Source organism: Rhinopithecus bieti, unplaced genomic scaffold (assembly GCF_001698545.2).
Source record: "Rhinopithecus bieti isolate Rb0 unplaced genomic scaffold, ASM169854v2 scaffold_4709, whole genome shotgun sequence".
NCBI classification, from domain to species: Eukaryota; Metazoa; Chordata; class Mammalia; order Primates; family Cercopithecidae; genus Rhinopithecus; species Rhinopithecus bieti.
This window is the reverse complement of record NW_016805139.1, coordinates 1,138,058-1,158,491: the sequence shown is the minus strand read 5'-3', so window position 1 is coordinate 1,158,491 and position 20,434 is coordinate 1,138,058. Positions and strand designations below refer to the sequence as shown.

General features: G+C 42.8%; 1 protein-coding gene across 4 annotated transcripts in view; it reads right to left on the bottom strand.

Annotated features, from left to right (window-relative positions):
* SLC17A5 (solute carrier family 17 member 5) overlaps nucleotides 1-20,434 on the bottom strand; it is a 60,806-nt gene that overhangs the window by 19,398 nt on the left and 20,974 nt on the right. For all 4 annotated transcript variants that reach the window (XM_017871329.1, XM_017871331.1, XM_017871332.1 and 1 more), the window contains 2 exons: nucleotides 9,469-9,627; nucleotides 2,231-2,363 (listed from right to left, as the gene is read on the bottom strand). In XM_017871329.1, coding sequence (XP_017726818.1) covers nucleotides 2,231-2,363; nucleotides 9,469-9,627 — 292 coding nt within the window. The remainder of the gene's footprint in view (nucleotides 1-2,230; nucleotides 2,364-9,468; nucleotides 9,628-20,434) is intronic.

Below are 20,434 nucleotides of genomic sequence, written 5' to 3'. Positions count from 1 at the left end.
GAGACAGGATCTCACTCTGTTGCCCAGGCTGGAGTGCAGTGGTGTGATCTCAGCTCACTGCAATCTCTGCCTCCTGGGTTCAAGCAATTCTCCTGCTTCAGCCTCCCAAGTAGCTGGGATTACAGGCACTCACCACCATGCTCGGCTAATTTTTGTATTTTTAGTAGATGGGGTTTCACCATGTTGGTCAGGCTGGTCTCAAACTCCTGACCTTGTGATCTGCTCGCCTCAGCCTCCTAAAGTGCTAGGATTACAGGCATGAGCCACTGCGCCCAGCAAATATTATATATCTTTTTTTTTTTTTTTTTTGAGACGGAGTCTCGCTCTGTCACCCAGACTGGAGCGCAGTGGCCAGATCTCAGCTCACTGCAAGCTCCGCCTCCCGGGTTCACGCCATTCTCCTGCCTCAGCCTCCCGAGTAGCTGGGACTACAGGCGCCGCCACCTCGCCCGGCTAGTTTTTTGTATTTTAGTAGAGACGGGGTTTCACCGTGTTAGCCAGGATGGTTTCGATCTCCTGACCTCGTGATCCGCCCGTCTCGGCGTCCCAAAGTGCTGGGATTACAGGCTTGAGCCACCGCGCCCGGCCAATATTATATATCTTAATCCTCAAAATGTATGGTTCAAAAAGAAACATATTGTAAAGAAATGCACTTAAATGCATCGTAGTGTTTTGTTATGTGAACAAAATAAATGGCTAATATCATTTTTATTTTGTCTTGAACTGTTGTGATATTGTGATTTAAAAAAATATGGCTGGGGGCTGGGTGTGGTGGCTCACACCTGTAATCCTAGCACTTTGGGAGGCTGAAGCAGCAGGATTGTTTAAGGCCAGGAGTTCAAGGCCAATGTGGGCAATAAAGCGAGGCCTTGTCCCATTAAAGAAAAAAATTAAACAAAATGGCTGGGGCTGGGTGTGGTGGCTCACTCCTGTAGTCCCAGCACTTTGGGAGGCCAAGACAGGCAGATAGCTTGAATTTAGGAGTTACAGACCAGCCTGGACAACATGTTGAAACTCTGTCTTTAGTAAAAATTAAAAATTAGCTGGGTATGGTGGTACATGCCTGTAGTCCTAGCTACTCAGGAGGCTGAGGTGGGAGGATCACCTGAGGCTGAGGAGGTTGAGGCTGCAGTGAGTTAAGATCATGCCACCACACTCCAGCCTGGGCTAAGAGTTATCCCCTGTCAAAGAAAAAAAAAAAAGAAAAAAAAGAAAAGAAAAGAAACATGGCCAGTATGGTGGCTCATGTCTGTAATCCCAACATTTTGGGATGCTGAGGCAGGAAGATCACTTGAGGCCAGGAATTCAAGGCCAGACTGGGCAACACAGCAAGACCCCATTTCTATTAAAACATTGTTTTAAAAAAGAAATATATATTTGGTCTCTGCCCCTGGTTTTTGGCACACAGCTCCTAAAACTTCTGGAATTTCTGGAGTGGTAACAGTATCTTTTGTATGCTAATGAGACAACTGGTGGTTGGGGGTCCCCATACAGCTTCAGGATGGTGGCTGGATTAGAGGTCTGGGACTTTTGGCACTACCCCCAAACTCCAGAGAGGGGAGAGGGGTTGAAGGGTGTGTCAGTCACCAATGGCCAATGATTTAATCAATCATGCTCACTTAATGAAGTCTCCATGCAAACTAAAAGGGACACGGTTTGGATGAACTTTTGACGTTGGGGTTCTTGGAGGGTGGTGTTCCAGGAGAGGGCATGAAAACTCCCTATTCGGTCCCACATATGTTGCCCTATGCAGCTTTCCATCTGGCTGTTCATCTATCTCCTTTGTAATACCCTTTATAATAAGTGGGTAAACATAAATAAAGTGTTTCTCTGAGTTCTGTGAGATGCTCTAGCAGATTTACTGAACCTGACAAGAGAGTCACAGGAACCCTGATTTATAGCCGGTCAGTCAGAAGCAGAGGTCACAAGCTGGGACTTGTGATTGGTATCTGAAGAACTGAGCCCTCAACCTGTAGGATCTGATGCTACCTCCAGCTGGACAGTGTCAGAACTGAATTGCAGGACACCTCGCTAGTGTCCGCTGCAGAACTGGTTATGTGTAGGGAGAAATCCACACAAATATTTTGGTGATCAGAGTGAAGTGTTTTGTGTTAAGTATTGTGTTAACTGTGTGCAAAAGTGGGAAACACACTTTGTTTTCCTATCTCCAATAACTGTAAACATGGTAAATAACTGTAAAACAAAACAAAACCTGATTTGTTTCACTTACCTATAAGGCTAAAAATTCTGCGAACACATAAAGTTGAAAAATTCCATTTTGCCCTTAAGTTGTCAGCAGCTTGACCAGACAGGATCATACATAACCAAGAGCCTAAATAAGGCAATGAAGATAAAAACCCATTCTGGAAGGAATAAGAAGATACAGGATTAATTATGGTGAGAGGAAAAAACAAAACATACACATTCATCACAGCCAGTGACCACCACCTGAAAGCAAAGGAAATGCATAGTAATATGTTGTTAATTTTTTTATATAATTACAGCAAATAAGTCTGGCTTTCAGAAGGATTATGGGGTTCAGTCCAAGGCAGTCCCTAAGAGTCTGTCTCAGAGGGAAATAAGGCTTGCCATAATCCTGTCTGCTTTGGGTAAACTTGACTGTTTCTCTGGGATTTGGGTTGTGGGAGAAGACAAGCCTTCCTGTTAGCCTATGGATTCTCCCTACTGCACATTTTCATCTTCCATTCTCATTTATTTTTTAAAAATATTTTTTATGATAAAACACAGATGCAGAAAACCACATAAGTCAAACATATAGCTTAATGAATCATTCTTTTTTTTTTTTTTTTGAGACAGAGTCTTACTCTCGCTCAGGCTGGAGTACAGGGGTGCGATCTCAGCTCACTGCAACCTCTGCCTCCTGGGTTCAAGTGATTCTCCTGCCTCTGCCTCCCGAGTAGCTGGGGTTACAGGCGCCTGCCACCACACCTGGCTAATTTTTGTATTTTTATTAGAGATGGAGTTTCACTGTCTTGGCCAGGCTGGTCTTGAACTCCTGACCTTGTGATCCACCCGCCTTGGCCTCCCAAAGTGCTAGGATTACAGGCGTGAGCCACTGCGCCCGGCCTCATGAGTCATTCTAATGACCATCTAGGTCGAGAAATAGAACATTGCCAGCCTTGCCAGAAGACCCTTACGCTCCTAGTCCTATCACAGCTCCGTTCCTCCCCCCTCAAATAAACATTAACCTTGTTTTGGTGTATAGTAATCACGTATTCACTTTTATTTATAGTTATATCACCCAAATGTACATCCCTAGACACTTCAGTTTAGTCTTGGCCATTAAAAATGTTTTCATTTGTCTTTTATGTCTCTTTAAATCTGTAAATTCCCTTCCATTCATTTTTTTCTTACAATTTATCTATTAAAGAACCTAGGCCACATTTTGCTTTTAAAAGATCAGTGCCAAGTAAAACCATAACTCAAAAGTGCATTACATGTTTACCTACTACACACACACACACACACACACACACACGCGTTTATTTTTAACAGCACCAGAGAGTCTTTTTTTTTTTTTCTTTTGAGACAGAGTCTTGCTCTGTTGCCCAGGCTGGAGTGCAGTGGGGTGATCTCGGCTCATTGCAACTTCCGCCTTCCGGGTTCAAGCAATTCTCCTGCCTCAGCCTCCTGAGTAGCTGGGATTACAGGCGTGTGTCACTATGCTTGGCTAATTTGTATTTTTTGCAGAGATTGGGTTTTGCCATGTTGGCCATGCTGATCTCGAACTTCTGACATCAAGTGATCTGGCCGCCTCAGCCTCCCAAAGTGCTGGGATTACAGGGATGAACCACTAGGCCCAGCCTCTGAGAGTCTTTCTTGATGGTTTCTTTTTCCTCATATTTCACATCCAATCACCAAGCACTCCCTATTCTACTTCCTTTCAATAAATAAATAAATAAATAAATAAATAAATAAATAAAAATAAAGGTTGGCTGGGCACGGTGGCTCATGCGTGTAATTCCAACACTTTGGGAGGCTGTAGAGAATCACTTGAGGACAGGGGCTCAAAACCAGCCTGGCCAACATGGTGAAACCCTGTATCTACTAAAAATACAAAAAATTAGCTGGGCATTGTGATACATGACTGTAATCCCGGCTACTTGGGAGGCTGAGGCAGGAGAATTGCTTGAACCTGGGAGGTGGAGGTTGCAGTGAGCCAAGATTGCCTGGTGCAGTCCAGCTTGGGTGACAGAGCAAGACTCTGTCTCAAAAGAAAAAAAGAACAAAAAACAAAAAAAAAAACTTCATTCCATTTAGACTTCTGCATAGTGGGATCACATCTATCATTATTTGTGGCAAAATCCTGTATAAGAATAAATGGTTTCAAAAATATTAGTAGGAGAATAAAAAAAGAATAAGCTGTAGTAAATCAGAGAAGTGAATTTTCTGATCTTGATTTTGTTTCCTGGTGGAATAAGGTTGATAATTCTTCACAGTTACTGAATTTTTCCACTTCAAGTTGCAATGTTAAAAACTCCTGGCTGGGCACGGTGGCTCACGCCTGTAATCCCAGCACTTTGGGAGGCCAAAGCAGGCAGATCACCTAAGGTCAGGAGTTTGAGACCAGCTTGGCCAACATGGTGAAACCTCGTCTCTACTAATAATACAAAAATTAGGCATGGTAATGGATGCCTGTAATCCCAGCTACTTGGGAGGCTGAGGCAGGAGAATCGCTTGAACCCGGGAGGTGGAAGTTGCGGTGAGCCGAGACTGTGCCACTGCACTCCAGCCTGGGCAACAACCTAAATACACTAAAGTCTTCAGCATTTATACATTCCACAGGCACCTTCCACAGTTTCACTTCAAGGATATGATCCTTTGTATTCATTTATTTTAAAAAATTGATTCCAATTTTTTTGCAGGCGCAGTGGCTCACGCCTGTAATCCCAGCACTTTGGAAGGCGAAGGCAAAGGGATCACTTGAGGTCAGGAGTTTGAGACCAGCCTGGCCAACATGCTAAAACTCTGTCTCTACAAAAATAAAAAATTTAGCTGGGTGTGGTGGCACACACCTGAAATCCCAGGTACTTGGGAGGCTGAGACAGGAGAGTCGCCTGAACCTGGGAGGTGGAGGTTGCAGTGAGCTGAGGTCGCACCACTGAACTCCAGCCTGGGTGACAGAGCAAGACTCAGTCTTTAACATAACATAACATATGAAATAAAATAAAATAAATAAAATAATAAAATAAAAAAATAAAATAAAAAATAAAATAAAATAAAATATAAAGTGAGTGAGTGAGAATAAAATAAAAATAAAAATAAAATAAAATAAAAAAAATAAAAAATAAAATAAAATATAAATAAAATAAAATATAAAATAAAATAAAATAAAATAAGTTTCCGGGTGGTGACAACTACCTACGAGAACACCTTCTTGCAAAAAAATCTCCTTCATCCCTCTCCAGAAGGCGGAGAAGAGGAAACACAAGCAAAATGCCTGGTGCAGAGCACCAATTCCTACTTCGTGGATGTGAAGTGCCCAGGACGCTATAAAATCACCATGGTCTTTACTCATGCACAAACAGTAGTTTTGTGTGTTGGTTGTTCCACTGTCCTCTGCCAGCCTACAGGAGAAAAAGCAAGGCTTATGGAAGGATGTTCCTTCAGGAGGAAGCAGCACTAAGAGCACTGTGAATCGAGATGAGTGGAAAATCATCTCAATATAACACATTTTAGATAAAAGATTTAAAAAAATGAGAGATGTGTGACTCTTGCTTTCACTTGAATACTTGCAGGCCACTGTAGGGTTATTTATTTTATTTTTTTGTAGAGATGGAGTCTTGCTCTGCCACCCAGGCTGGAGTGCAGTGGTGCGATCTCGGCTCACTGCAACTTCTGCCTCCTGGGTTCAAGGAACTCTCCTGCCTCAGCCTCCCGAGGTGTTGGGACCACAGGCACGAGCCGCCATGCCCGGCTAATTTCTTTTGTATTTTAGTAGAGATGGGATTTCACCGTGTTGTTCAGGCTAGTCTTGAACTCTCGAACTCAGGCAATCCGCCCACCTCGGCTTCCCAAAGTGCTAGGTGCATGAGCCACCACGCCCGGCCACTGTAGGGTTATTAACCAGCTTAATTTCAATATTGTTGTGTCTCAGGGAATAGGGAAGCTCAAGGAGAAGGAAAGAGATGGGGTGATGGCTGGCTGGTGGAGCTGTCAGAAGACACTCAACATTTATTAAGTTTGCCATCTTATATGGGGAAGGATTATGGTGCCCCCAAACAATTACAACATTAACATCAAAGATCAAGAGCCCTGAAGTGAGCACATGCTGTTGGAAAAATGGTGCTAACAGATTTGCTCCATGCAGGGTTAGCACAAATCTTTAATTCATAAAAAATACAATATTTGCAGAGTATAATAAAGCATAGTGCAATAAAAGGAGGCATGCCTGCACCATGCTTCTCAAAGCAAGCTTTATTTTGAACAAAGGCCATTTGATGGCCGGGCAGGGTGGCTCATGCCTGTAATCCCAACACTTTGGGAGGCTGAGGCAGGAGTTTCATTTGAGCTCAGGAGTATGAAACCAACCTGGACAACAATGGGAGACCTCATCTCCACTATTAAAAAAAAAAAAACAAAACACCCAGGCCATTTCATGAATATAATATATTGATTTTCAAGAAAAAAAATCCATTAAAAAATAGGCTATATAACTATAGAATTATTTTCAAACTCTATTCACATTTCTTTTTATTTTACAGACTGAAAAAAGGTTCTATATTCACATTTCTTTTAATTTAATTTAATTTAATTTTATTTTTTGAGATGGAGTCTCGCTCTGTTGCCCGGGCTGGAGTGCAGTGGCCAGATCTCAGCTCACTGCAAGCTCCACCTCCCGGGTTTATGCCATTCTCCTGCCTCAGCCTCCGGAGTAGCTGGGACTACAGGCGCCCGCCACTTCGCCCGGCTAGATTTTTTGTATTTTTTTTAGTAGAGACGGGGTTTCACCGTGTTAGCCAGGATGGTCTCGATCTCCTGACCTCGTGATCCACCCGTCTCGGCCTCCCAAAGTGCTGGGATTACAGGCTTGAGCCACCGCGCCTGGCCTTCTTTTAATTTTAATTAAGATAATACCTTTTTGTCTATGAATGCAAGATAAAAGATCCTTATTTTAAAGTACACAACATTAATTACTGGCCAGCTATTGATATTTTATTTCTTCCATACATACTTCTTCCTGAAAATGTCAAATAGAAACATCAGTGTAGTAATCTTTAAATATACTTCATAAGTAAAATAAGAGATTTTGTTAATATGATTTTGAGAATTTGCTATTTTTTTTTTTTTTTGAGATGGAGTCTTGCTCTGTTGCCCAGGCTGGAGTGCAGTGGCTCAGTCTTGGCTCACTGCAACCTCTGCCTCCTGGGTTCCAGCGATTCTCCTGCCTCAGCCTCCTGAGTAGCTAGGACTACAAGCACCTGCCACCATGTCTGGCTAATTTTTATATTTTTAGTAGAGATGGGGTTTCACCATGTTGGCCAGGTTGGCCTCGAACTACTGACCTCAAGTGATCTGCCCACTTTGGCCTCCCAAAGTGCTAGGATTACAGGTGTGAGTCACCGGGCCTGGCTGGATTTGCTATTTTTAATCTTCCTGTGGATCTCAGTTTTATCCCAATGATAATTACCAAATTAACCTTTCAATGCACAGTTGAATGCAATTAATCACTGTAGTAGTGTATTATTTATTTTTTTCTTTTTTAAAAATTAGCCCCATTTTATAGTTGAAATGTGGTAGTAGATTATAATCAGGCTCTGTTAACAGAGAACTTGGGAAAAATAAGGTTGCTCACAGTGAATCCATCTCATGATATTGCCAAACCCTAGTTTCAATATAACTTCTGTCAGTGCAATTTGTGGATATATTTCTATACAGTGATCTTGTTTTTCAGAAGTAGACACAGGAGTTCTTCACAGCTTAGCTGTCTGAAGTTTTTTTTTTTTTGAGACGGAGTCTCGCTGTGTTGCCCAGGCTGGAGTGCAGTGGCGCGATCACTGCAAGCTCCGCCTCCCGGGTTCCCGCCATTCTCCCGCCTCAGCCTCCGAGTAGCTGGGACTACAGGCGCCCGCCACCGCGCCCGGCTAGTTTTTTGTATTTTAGTAGAGACGGGGTTTCACCGTGTTAGCCAGGAGGGTCTCGATCTCCTGACCTCGTGATCCGCCCATCTCGGCCTCCCAAAGTGCTGGGATTACAGGCTTGAGCCACCGCGCCCGGCTGCTGTCTTAAAGTTTTAAGGTTTGGTCCACATACCCAGGCCAATGTTTATAGTATACTTTGGAATGTGAATGACTGAGGATTCACTTTAAGTTTTTAAAGCTGGTAAGTCCATGTAGCCAGTAGGTTGTGCAGTCAGCCTTGTTAGTTTTTTTTTTTTTTTTCTGGGACAGAGTCTTGTTCTGCTGTCCAGGCTGGAGTGCAGGGGCATGATCTCAGCTCACTGCAACCTTCGCCTCCTGGGTTCAAGAGATTCTCGTGCCTCAGCCTCCCTAGTAGCTGGGATTACAGGCATATGCCACCATGCCAGGTTAATTTTTTCTTGTGTTTTTAGTAGAGACGGTTTTGCTGTATTATCCAGTCTGGTCCTGAACTCCTGGGCTCAAGCAGTCCTTCCGCCTCAGCCTTCCAAAGTGCTGGGATTATTTTTGTATTTTATTATTACTTTTTTGAGATGGAGTTTCACTCTTGTTGCCCAGGCTGGAGTGCGATGGCTGGATCCCGGGTCACCACAACTTCCGTTTCAAGCAATTCTCCTGTCTCAGCCTCCCGAGTAGCTGTGATTACAGGCATGCACTACTGTGCCCGGCTAATTTTGTATTTTTAGTAGAGACAGGGTTTCTCCATGTTGGTCAGGCTGGTCTCAAACTCCTGACCTCAGGTGATCCGCCTGCCTCGGCCTCCCAAAGTGCTGGGATTATAGGCGTGAGCCACCGCGCCTGGCCTTTTTTGTATTTTTAACAGAGACAGAGTTTCACCATGTTGCCCAGTCTGGTCTCAAATGCCTGGCCTCAAGTGATCCACCTGCCTCGAACTCCCAAAGTGGTAGGATTACAGGTGTGAGGCACTACACCCAGCCTGATGTCAGGCATCCTTACATGTGCTTATTGGCCATCTGTATATCTTTCGAGAAATGTGTATTTGTATTCAAGTCCTTTGCCCATTTTAAAAACTGAGTTCTCTTTTTATTATTGAATTGTAAGAATTCTTAATATATCTGGATACTAGACCCTTATCAGATATTTGATTTATAAATGCTTTCTCCCATTCAGTGGGTTGTTTTTCATTTTCTTGATAGTCCTTTGATGTATAAGAATCTCTAAAATTTAGGACAGCAGAATAAAATGGAAGATACAAAATAACTTCATTTCATATAGATGAGAACAAATTCTGTGTATGGTCTTATAATATATATATATATATAAGACGCAGACGATTATTTTTTCTTACCTCTTGAATATTGAACCTTAGGATCTCCTTCAAATACGTAGGCAATAATGTCAATAAAGTATAAAAAGTCCAGTTGTAAGAAAAGTGTGCAACTACAATAGCCCAAAGTGGCAGGGATTTTAAAATGGGTACCCACGGCACTGACTTCTGTGAAGAAAGCTGAAGAAAACAGGAATGATTAGGATAAACTATGGCTATATTAATGCTTAGATCTGTACCATATCAGCTAAAACTCTATCCAGAATTCATACAGAATATCACCTTAATTAGTAAACTCCAAATTTTTAAATCAACTCCTTTGAAATATTAAATAGCAAAATACATGATAAATATTCAGTTGTTGGATTTTTAAAAAAATATATTAACTAGACAGGCCATGATTCAGATTACAGGAAAAAGTAAAAATGTATTCATAGAGCTATAATGTCAACCCTAAATATTCCTTATGAATGTCAGAAGTCACCTGCAACATTGATTTCTCTCTTTCTCTCTCTCTCTTTTTTTTTTTTTCTTTTTTGAGACCAAGTTTTGCTCTTGTTGCCCAGGCTGGAGTGCAATGGCACAATCTTGGCTCACTGCAACCTCTGCCTCCCAGGTTCAAGTGTTTCTCCTGCCTCAGCCTCCCGAGTAGCTGGGATCACAGGTATGTGCCACCACGCCTGGCTAATTTTTGCATTTTTAGTAGAAACGGGGTTTCGCCACGTTGGTTAGGCTGTTCTTGAACTCCTGACTGCAAGTGATCTGACCCAAAGTGCTGGGATTACAGGCGTGAGCCACTGTGCCCGGCCTGAATTCTCTGTTTCTAAAATATAGTTTCATAGTCAAATTCAGAGGTTGACATAAGGGTAAAGGAAAGAGATTGGAAGGTCCTGTTAGAAGTCATGTTTAATTATCCAATCTTTATTCAATTGAAATGATTTATAAGAATTAGGGAATACAAGGGTTCTGTAAGCAGTCATATGCAGTAGTGGTCTTTAAAGCAGGGTAAAAGCACCATGGGGGTGTGCAAGATGATCTGCTGGGGTGAGGAAAGACATATTTCTATTTATTTCTATTTGTACTCATTTTTATTCTAAAAATAAAAAAACACACTCTATTAATATTTAATAAATATGTTGGCCCTGGAGTATGTCAGGTGATCACAAATCATGTGAGTCCCCCAATTCAGAGGGGTTAATAATGGCATCCTCACTTGTTTGCTTGCCCTCAAGAGTATTATAGCATATTGCAGTTTAAGTACTATTTTATTTTATTTTATTTTATTTATTTTAGAGAGTCTTGCTCTGTCACCCAGGCTGGAGTGCAGTGGCATGTTCTCGGCTCACTGCAACTTCTGCCTCCCAGTTCAAGCGGATTCTCCTGCCTCAGCCTCCCGAGTAGCTGGGACTATGCGCATGTGCCACCATGTCTGACTAATTTTTGTATTTTTAGTAGAGACAGGGTTTCAATATGTTGGCCAGGCTGGTCTCGAACTCCTGACCTCAGGTGATCTGCCCACCTCAGTCTCCCAAAGTGTTGGGATTACAGGCATGAGCCACTGCACCTGGCCTATTTTTTTCTTTTTTTGAGATGGAATCTTGCTCTATTGCCCAGGCTGGAGTGCAGTGGTGCAATCTCAGCTCACTGCAACCTCTGCCTCCTGGGTTCAAGCTATTCTCCGGCCTCAGTCCCACAAGTAGCTGCGATTACAGGTATGCATCACCACATCTGGCTAATTTTTGTATTTTAGTAGAGCGGGGGGGTTTCACCATGTTGGCCAGGCTGGTTTCGAACTCCTGACCTGAAGTGATCTGCCTACCTCAGCCTCCCAAAGTTCTGGGATTACAGGTGTGAGCCACTGCCCCCAGCATAAGTGCATTTATTTTAAGTGTCTTTTATTTATTTTTATTTATTTATTTAATTTTTGAGATGGAGTCTTGCTCTGTTGTCCAGGATGGAGTGCAGTGGTGTGATCTTGGCTCACTGCAACCTCTGCCTCTGAGGTTCAAGCGATTCTCCTGCTTCAGCCTCCCGAGTAGCTGAGATTACAGGCGCCCGCCACCACCCCTGGCTGATTTTTGTATTTTTAGTAGAGACGGGGTTTCATTGTGTTGGCCAGGCTGGTCGTGAACTCCTGACCTCAAATGATCCACCAGCCTTGCCTCCCAAAGTGCTGGGATTACAAGCGTGAGCCAGTGAGTCACTGTGCTTGGTTGTATTTTTTCATATGATCAAAGATGTACAGATACAGGGAAAGAGAAGGAGAGAGAACATTTATTCTTTTACAGCAGTGGTTTTCAACTCCAGCTATACTTTACAATTATAGGGGCCTGTGTTCTCTTCTCCGCCTTTTGAATAAACAAAACAAAAACAAGTAAAGCAAAAAAAACTCTGAGTGTAGGGCCAAGGAATCTGAGTTTTAAAAGGTTTCACTGGTGATTCTGTAGAGCAGTAGGTTCCCAAACTTTGCTGCATATAAGGATCATCCAGGGGAACCTTAAAAACACTGAGACCAAGGTCACACCGCAGACCAATTGAATAGGTTGTGGGTGGGTGGCAGGTAAGTATTCCTAGTTTTTGAAGATCCCTGGGTGATTTCAATGTGCAGCAAGTTTGGGACCCACTGCTGTAGAGATTAGATTTTAAAAAGTCTGCCCTTATCCGTCTTGATTGAAAAGCTCAGGGCAGAGAGGATTTTAGAGTTTGAAGGAATTTGGAACATAGCGTTTTTTATATGGCTTTGAAATCCACAAAGGAAGTGAAATCATTCTTTTATGCTGAAAGGTACAAGCGTAAATGTGGTGATCTCCGAAAACTGAATATATTCTGAAGAATGTATCCTACCTCTTGGAAATATAACCTGTAATAAGACATATTTAATTTTAGTCACACTGGTATGTTTTTACAACCTATAAATATCAATTGAATTTTTGATAATCTGATGTTTTTGGACAATCACCCAACCAAGATGAGCTGTATGTCTAACACATAAGCCTGACACATGGCAGGTTCTCAATAGCTGCTTATCAAACGAATACAAGGCCCACGGGGTTAGAGGTTTAGAAAGAAGAACGTGAAATGTATGTATTCCAGCTTAGTGTTCATTTGTAACTGAAGTACAACACAACAGTTTTCTGTTCTCCCAATATGAATCGTAAGATCAACTTATAGTATTTCCACGTTACAAGTTATATTTCGGGGGGAAAGTCTTCATTTATAAAAACTTTCAAGTTAAAGATGAATTTTCAAATATTACTAGGAGAAACTCTCCGAGTATCACCACCTTAAACAAGAGTTTCAGGTAGTGCTGTCTAATGGAACTTTCCATGATGATGGAATGTTCTACGTGCACGGTTATTAAATCCTTGTCCTTCTAACAGGTTGATGAAAGAAAACAAAATGAAATGAAACAAAACCCTTGTCATATGTGTGACAAACCAAATTTTTTATTTTTAGACGGAGTCTTGCTCTGTTGCCCAGGCTAGAGTTCAGTGAAGTGATCTTGGCTCACTACAACCTCCGTCTCCTGACTTCAAGCAATTCTCCCGCCTCAGCCTCCCGAGTAGCTGGGATTACAAGCACTCGCTGGTCATGCTGGGCTAATTTTTGTATTTTTGTAGAGATGGGGTTTCACTAAGTTGACCAGGCTGTTCTTGAACTCCTGACCTCAGGTGATCTGCTCACCTTGGCCTCCCAAAGTGCTGGGATTACAGGTATGAGCCACCACGCCTGGCCAGAACTAGTTTTTTTTTTTTTTTTTTTTTTTTTTTTCCTTGAGATGGAGTCTCGCTCTGTTGCCAGGCTGGAGTGCAGTGTCGTGATCTCGACTCACTGCAACCTCCGCCTCCTGGGTTCGAGTGATTCTCTTGCCTCAGCTTCCTGAGTAGCTGGGACTACAGGCACGTGCCACTATGCCTGGCTAATTTTTGTATTTTTAGTAGAGAAGGGGGTTCACCATGTTGGCCAGGATGGTCTTGATCTTTTGACCTCGTGATCTGCCTGCCTCAGCCTCCCAAAGTACTGGGATTACAGGTGTAAGCCACTGCGTCTAGCCAGAACTAAATTTTTAATTAAATTACTTAAACTAAAAGTATAATAGCCACGTGGGGCTAGTGGCTACCATACTGGACAACACAAGATTGGGCTTAAGAAGGTACAAAACAGCTTTTTTTGATGTTCTTTATNAGACTATTTTTTTTTTTTTTTTTTTTTTTTTTCCTTGAGATGGAGTCTCGCTCTGTTGCCAGGCTGGAGTGCAGTGTCGTGATCTCGACTCACTGCAACCTCCGCCTCCTGGGTTCGAGTGATTCTCTTGCCTCAGCTTCCTGAGTAGCTGGGACTACAGGCACGTGCCACTATGCCTGGCTAATTTTGTATTTTAGTAGAGAAGGGGTTCACCATGTTGGCCAGGATGGTCTTGATCTTTTGACCTCGTGATCTGCCTGCCTCAGCCTCCCAAAGTACTGGGATTACAGGTGTAAGCCACTGCGTCTAGCCAGAACTAAATTTTAATTAAATTACTTAAACTAAAAGTATAATAGCCACGTGGGGCTAGTGGCTACCATACTGGACAACACAAGATTGGGCTTAAGAAGGTACAAAACAGCTTTTTTTGATGTTCTTTATCTAGAAATTATTCTCTTGCTATTGTTTCTAACACACTACTATTTTGCCAATCAAGCAATGTAAACACATACTCTCGATGGCTTCATCATATCTAATTGTTGGCAAAAAATTAAAATTATGAAAGTTTTTTTTTTTTTTTTTAGAAGGAGTCTCACTCTGTTACCCAGGCTGGAGTGCAGTGGCACGATCTCAACTTACTGTGGCGTCTGCCTCCTGGGTTCAAGCAATTCTCCTGCCTCAGCCTCCTGAGTAGCTGGGATTACAGGCGCCTGCCACCATGCCCAGCTAATTTTTGTATTTTTAGTAGAGACAGGGTTTTACCATGTTGGCCAGGCTGGTCTTGAACTCCTAATCTCAGGTGATCCACCCACCTTAAAAGTGCTGGAATTATAGGCGTGAGCTACTGTGCCTGCCGCTTTTTTTTTTTTTTTTTTTTTTTGATACAGGGTTTCGCTCTATTGCACAGGCTGGAGTGCAGAGGCGCCATCACGGCTATTGCAACCTCAGCCTCCTGGGCTCTAGCGATCCTCTCACCTCAGCCTCCTGAGTAGCTGAGACTATTGGCATGTGCCATCATACTGAGTAATTTTTAAATTTTTTGTAGGAATGGGGGTCTCCCTATGTTGCCCAGGCAGGCCTCTAACTCCTGGGCTCAAGTGATCCTTCCACCCAGGCCTCCCAAAGTGATGGGATTACAGGCCTAAGTCACTGCACCTGGTCCTGAAAGTTCTTATTAGAGGTCTACATTATTCTAAAATACCACTGCTGATAAAAGAAGATACATATGCATGGCTGGGCGCAGTGGCTCACACCTGTAATCCCAGCACTTTGGGAGGCCAAGGCAGGCGGATCACTTGAGGTCAGGAGTTCGAGACCAACTTGGCCAACACAGGGAAACCCTGGTTCTACTAAAAATACAAAAAATTAGGCAGGAAAGGTGGTGCGTGCATGTAATCCCAGCTACTCGGGAGGCTGAGACATGAGAATCGCTTGAACCTGGGAAGCAGAGGTTGCAATGAGCTGAGACAGTGCCACTGCTCTCCAGCCTCGGGAACAGAGGGACACTCTGTCCTTCCCACCCCCACCCCCCAAAAAAGGAAAATACATATGGGCAAAACATTTTAAAATTGCTCAGATCATTTGCTTAGCCAACATTTTGAAAGCAAATATACTTTGGAGATTTAAATGATAATGGAATTTGTGAAGGAAAAATCAATGAGATCCTGAATCTTGTATGCAGAATGTATCATCGAATTTCTAATAACAGCTCAATCAGCTATTTTTCCATATAAGTTGAAACAGAAAAGGACAAACTATAAAATGATTTGTCATGAAATGTGTGAAATACAGAGGGTAAGATCACTCGACAAATACTTGAATACCTTCTAATATGCCATTCTACAAAAAAAATTTTCTTGTCAAATGCAAGTAACAGCAGATTGATTTAGCAAAGTTACATTACAAAGTTACAGTAATAAATGCTCTTAATTTCTGTCTTAATTTGACAACTAAATATTCAAACCAAGGTCCCCATTTGATTTGCTTCACAATGCTGCAAAATTGTATACTCTTCCTAAAAGGCATAAAGGAGAAGTAAAACAGTTACAAAACATGCTATCTTCAGGCTGGGCATGGTGGCTCATGCCTGTAATCCCAGCACTTTGGGAGGCTGAGGCGGGCAGATTACTTGAGCTCACAAGTTCAAGACCAGCCTGGGCAACATGGCAAAACCGTTTCTACAAAAAATACAAAAATTAGGCAGGCTTTGTGGTACACACCTGGCATCCCAACTACTTGGTAGGCTGAGGTGGGAGGATAGCTTGAACCCAGGAGGCAGAGGGAGGTGGAGGCTGCAGTTAGCCAAGATCATGCTATTACACTCTAGCCTAGGCAATATAACCAGACCTTGTCTCAAAAAAACAAAACAAAAACAAAAACACTCAGAACCAACCAAACAAGAAAACCCCATGATATCCTTGGAATTAAGAAAAGAAGAAGAAGCCAGACATGATGGTTCATGCCTATAATTCCAGCACTTTGGGAGGCTGAGGCAGGCGGATCACCTGAGGCTGGGAGTTGGAGACCAGCCTGACCAACATGGAGAAACCCTGTCTCTACTAAAAATACAAAAACTTAGCCGGGTGTGGTGGTGCATGCCTGTAATCCCAGCTACTCAGGAGGCTGAGGCACGAGAATCACTAGAACCCAGGAGGCGGAGGTTATGATATAGTGAGCCAGGATCGCGCCATTGCACTCCAGCCTGGGCAACAAGAGCGAAACTCTGTCTCAAACAACAACAACAACAACAACAAAAAATAGCAGATATATAGGAAAGAACACTTCAATGGGTGAAGTGGTAATGTTTTCCACAATTCATTAAAAGAGATCTTCAACACAGAGGAGTAGTCGATGATCTTAAAGCACTCACTAGTCATGAGACTCTCTTTTTCTTTTTTTTGAAATAGAGTCTTGCTCTGTCGACCAGGCTGGAGTGCAGTGGTACGATCTTGGCTCACTGTAACCTCTGCCTCCCAGGTTCAAGAGATTCTTCTGCTTCAGCCTCTCGAGTAGCTGGGACTACTGGCACACACCACCATGCCTGGCTAATTTTTGTATTTTTACTACAGATGGAGTTTCACCATATTGACCAGGCTGGTCTTGAACTCCTGACCTCATGATCCACCTGCTTTGGCCTCCCAAAGTGCTGGGATTACAGGTGTGAGCCACCGCACCCAGCCTATTTCTCTTCTTGTAGACATTTCTGAATCAGAATTAGAACTATATATGCTATCATAATTGTAAAATCCACTTATTGTAAGAATGAAATCACATTTCTACCTATAAGTACTGACTTTTTCTTGGTTGGATAACTGAGAAAACATTCTAACTGCAACTCTTGCTTGTCCAGCTCAGATCTCCTTCGACATGACTGCCAGCATAAGCTATCTAGAATGCAAACCTGATTCTGTCACTTCGAGCTTACAGATACTTCATGGCATCCCAGTGCCTAAAGGATAAAGGCTAAGCTCCTTAGTGAGGCACAGAGGACCCTCCATGACCTGACTTCCACTTGCTTCCTCCTCCTGACATTTTTTGCCTTTGCCTTATGCAGGAGAGCAACACCCAACAGCCACACTTCCTAGAAGGTGTCACTCTCTCTGGAAGATATCACTCTTTCTCTCAGGAAAGTGAGAAAGAAAAAAAGCAGTCAGGCTGGATGTGGTGGCTCCCGCCTGTAATCCCAGCACTTTGGGAGATGAAGGCGGGAGGATCATCTGAGGTCAGGAGTTCGAGCCCAGCCTGACCAACATGGAGAAACCATTTTTAGTCTCTACTAAAAATACAAGATTAGCTGGGCGTGGTGGTGCACACCTGTTATCCTGGCTACTCAGGAGGCTGAGGCAGGAGAGTCACTTGAACCTGGAAGTCGGAGGTTGCAGTGAGCTGAGATTGCACAATTGCACTTCAGCCTGGGCAAAGAGAGCAAAACTCTGGCTCAAAAGAAAAAAAAGAAAGAAAGAAAGAAAAAAAGTAGTCCTGGGCTGTGGTAAGCTAAACTGTCCTGGTTCTAACATCTAGGCCTGGGGTTCTGTTGAATCGAAACCAGGCCACTCTATGACCATGCTGGAGCATGACAAAAATAAGACCACTTTACAGTGAGCCGATATCACCCCACTGCATGGCAGCTTGGGAGACAAAGCGAGACCCTGTCTCTAAAAAGAAGAAGAAAAAAAGCACTCCACAGTCATTTGAGCACAGACAAAAACAAGAATGCCATAAACTACAAAAAACGAGCAAATGTCTTCCTCTCCTAGCTAATATGAGTGACTGCTGTGCCCTTACTAATCACAGCTTTACCCCACCTTCTAGATAAAAATTCATCATAGAATTATCAAATCCAGAGCAAAACATTAATTCTTTAAACCCTTCCCGAAGTCATCTAATACATGTCTAAACTGCAACAAGTTCCTCTCAACTCTGCACTGAGATGCCCTCATGGTCCTTCATGGTGTGCTTTCTTCCTTACTGCAATGAACCAAGACACCCAACTTGTTCAGCTGTAAGTGTGTTCCTGATGGGCTTTGGCCAGAAGGCACTGACATAAGGAAGCTTTTCCTATCTGCCCCAGGCTGGCTGAGGACTGCCTGCCACCTTCTCTGTTCCAAAGATGTCCTGTACCTTATACACTGCATTACGCAGGCTGTATTATATTGAAATTCTGTCCATCCATGTCTGTCTCCCTCTGGAGACCTCGGGTCCCACAGGAACCATGTTTTATTTTTTTCCTCTTACTCATTTTTAAGTCCTCAGCTGACAAAGAACCTAGGTCATAGTCAAGTATCAAAAAAAAAAAAAAAAAAAAATGTTTAAATAATGAATGAGTAGATGCTGCACATTTCTTGGGTCCAAGATTTAAAGGTAGAGCTTCATGTAATACATCATTTTATGACATTATCAACTATAACATCATGTGTTTTAAGAATGCAGTCTGGTTGTACATGGTGACTCATGCCTGTAATCCCAGCATTTTGGGAGTCTAAGGCAGGAAGACTCCTTAGGCCCAGCAGTTTGAGACCAGCTTGATTATCATAGGGAGACTCCATCTCTACAAAAAATAATTAGCTAGGCATGGTGGTGTGCACCTGTAGTCCCAGCTACTTGAGAGGCTGAGGTGGGAAGACTGCTTGAACCTGTAAGGTCGAGGCTGCACTGAGCTGTGATGGTGCCACTGCACTCCAGCATGGGTACCGAGCTAGACTCAAAAAAAAAAAGAACGCAATCTGGGCTTCTCCTCCTAAATCTCTTGCCTCTGGATATTCCTTTTTCTGAAGCGTGTGGAGAAACAACCTAAGTTTGGAAAGATTAAGACACATACCAATGTAGAGAAAGATTTTCTTTTTTTTAAGACAAGGTCTTGCTCTGTTGCCCAAGCTGGAGTGCAGTGGCACAAACACAGCTTACTATAGCCTTGACTTCCCAGGCTCACACAATCCTCCTGCCTCAGCCTGCTGAGTAGCTGGGACTCCAGGTGTGTAACCTCACACCTGGCTAATTTTTAAATTTTTTGTAGAGATGAGATCTCGTCATGTTGCCCAGGCTGGTCTCAATTCCTGGGCTCAAGCAATCCTTCCATCTTGCCTCCCCAAGTGTTGGGATTACAGGTGTGAGCCACCACCCCTGGCCAAGGGAAAGCTTTTAAAAAAATTTAAACAAACTCAAAAGTTTTATAAGTTCTGGAAGATCATGATAAAAATGAAATATTGGAAGAAGCAAGCTGTTACCCATCAATGTTGAGAAAATGACAAAACATAGCAAGTTTTACACGGCAACATCTGTTTATAATGTGTTAAAGTTTTTTTTACCTGTTCCTTAAGGGGAAAAAGTGGGTAATTCAATTAACATCATGTAGGACTCTAAACTTTCAAAGTAACTTAACTTTTATTTTGAGACATGGTCTTGCTCTGTTGCCCAGGTTGGAGTGCAATGGCTGATTATAGTTCACTGCAACCTTGACCTCCTGGGCTCAAGCAGCCCCCTTGCCTCAGCCTCCTGAGCAGCTGGAACTGCATGTGTGTGCCATCACACCCAGCTAAAACTTTCTTTTTATTTGCATTAATTATTATTATTATTATTATTATTTTCCACTGGGAAGACTCAGACCCAATTAACTTTGGATATGAGCTCTCCGCCTGGTTAAAACTTTATTACAGTGCTGATTTCTTCTGCTTCTGAGTTTTTGCCAATCTTTGGCAAAGATCAAGACAGGTCATAATTCTTAAAGTTCAGCTGCTTGTAGAGACATTTATAGCAAAATAAAAAAACTTAAAAATAAATGCTAAAGAGTACATTTTTTCTTCTTTTTAGAGATGGGGTCTTGCTATGTTGTCCAGGCTGGGCTTGAACTCCAGGGCTCAAGAAATCTGCCTGCTTTAGCCTCCCAAAGTGCTGGGATTACAGGCGTAAGCCACCATGCCCAGTCAAGACTAAGTTTTTAATTTTACTGCCTGGTTATACTGTATATAACTGCCTTTTAATTTTACTGCCTGGTTATACTGTATATATTTAAAATATCAATCTTGGGCTGGGCGCAGTGGCTCACACCTGTAGTCCCAGCACTTTCAGAGGCCAAGATGGTAGGATCGCTTGAGGCCAGGAGTTCGAGACCAGCCTGGCTAATATGGTAAAATCCCATCTCTACTAAAATACAAAAATTTAGCTGGGAGTGGTGGTGTGCACCTGTAATCCCAGCAACTCAGGAGGCTGAGGCAGGAGAATTGTTTGAACCTGGGAGATGGAGGTTGCAATGAGGTGAAATCGTGCCACTACACTCCAGCCTGGGTGAGAGAGCAAAACTCCGTCT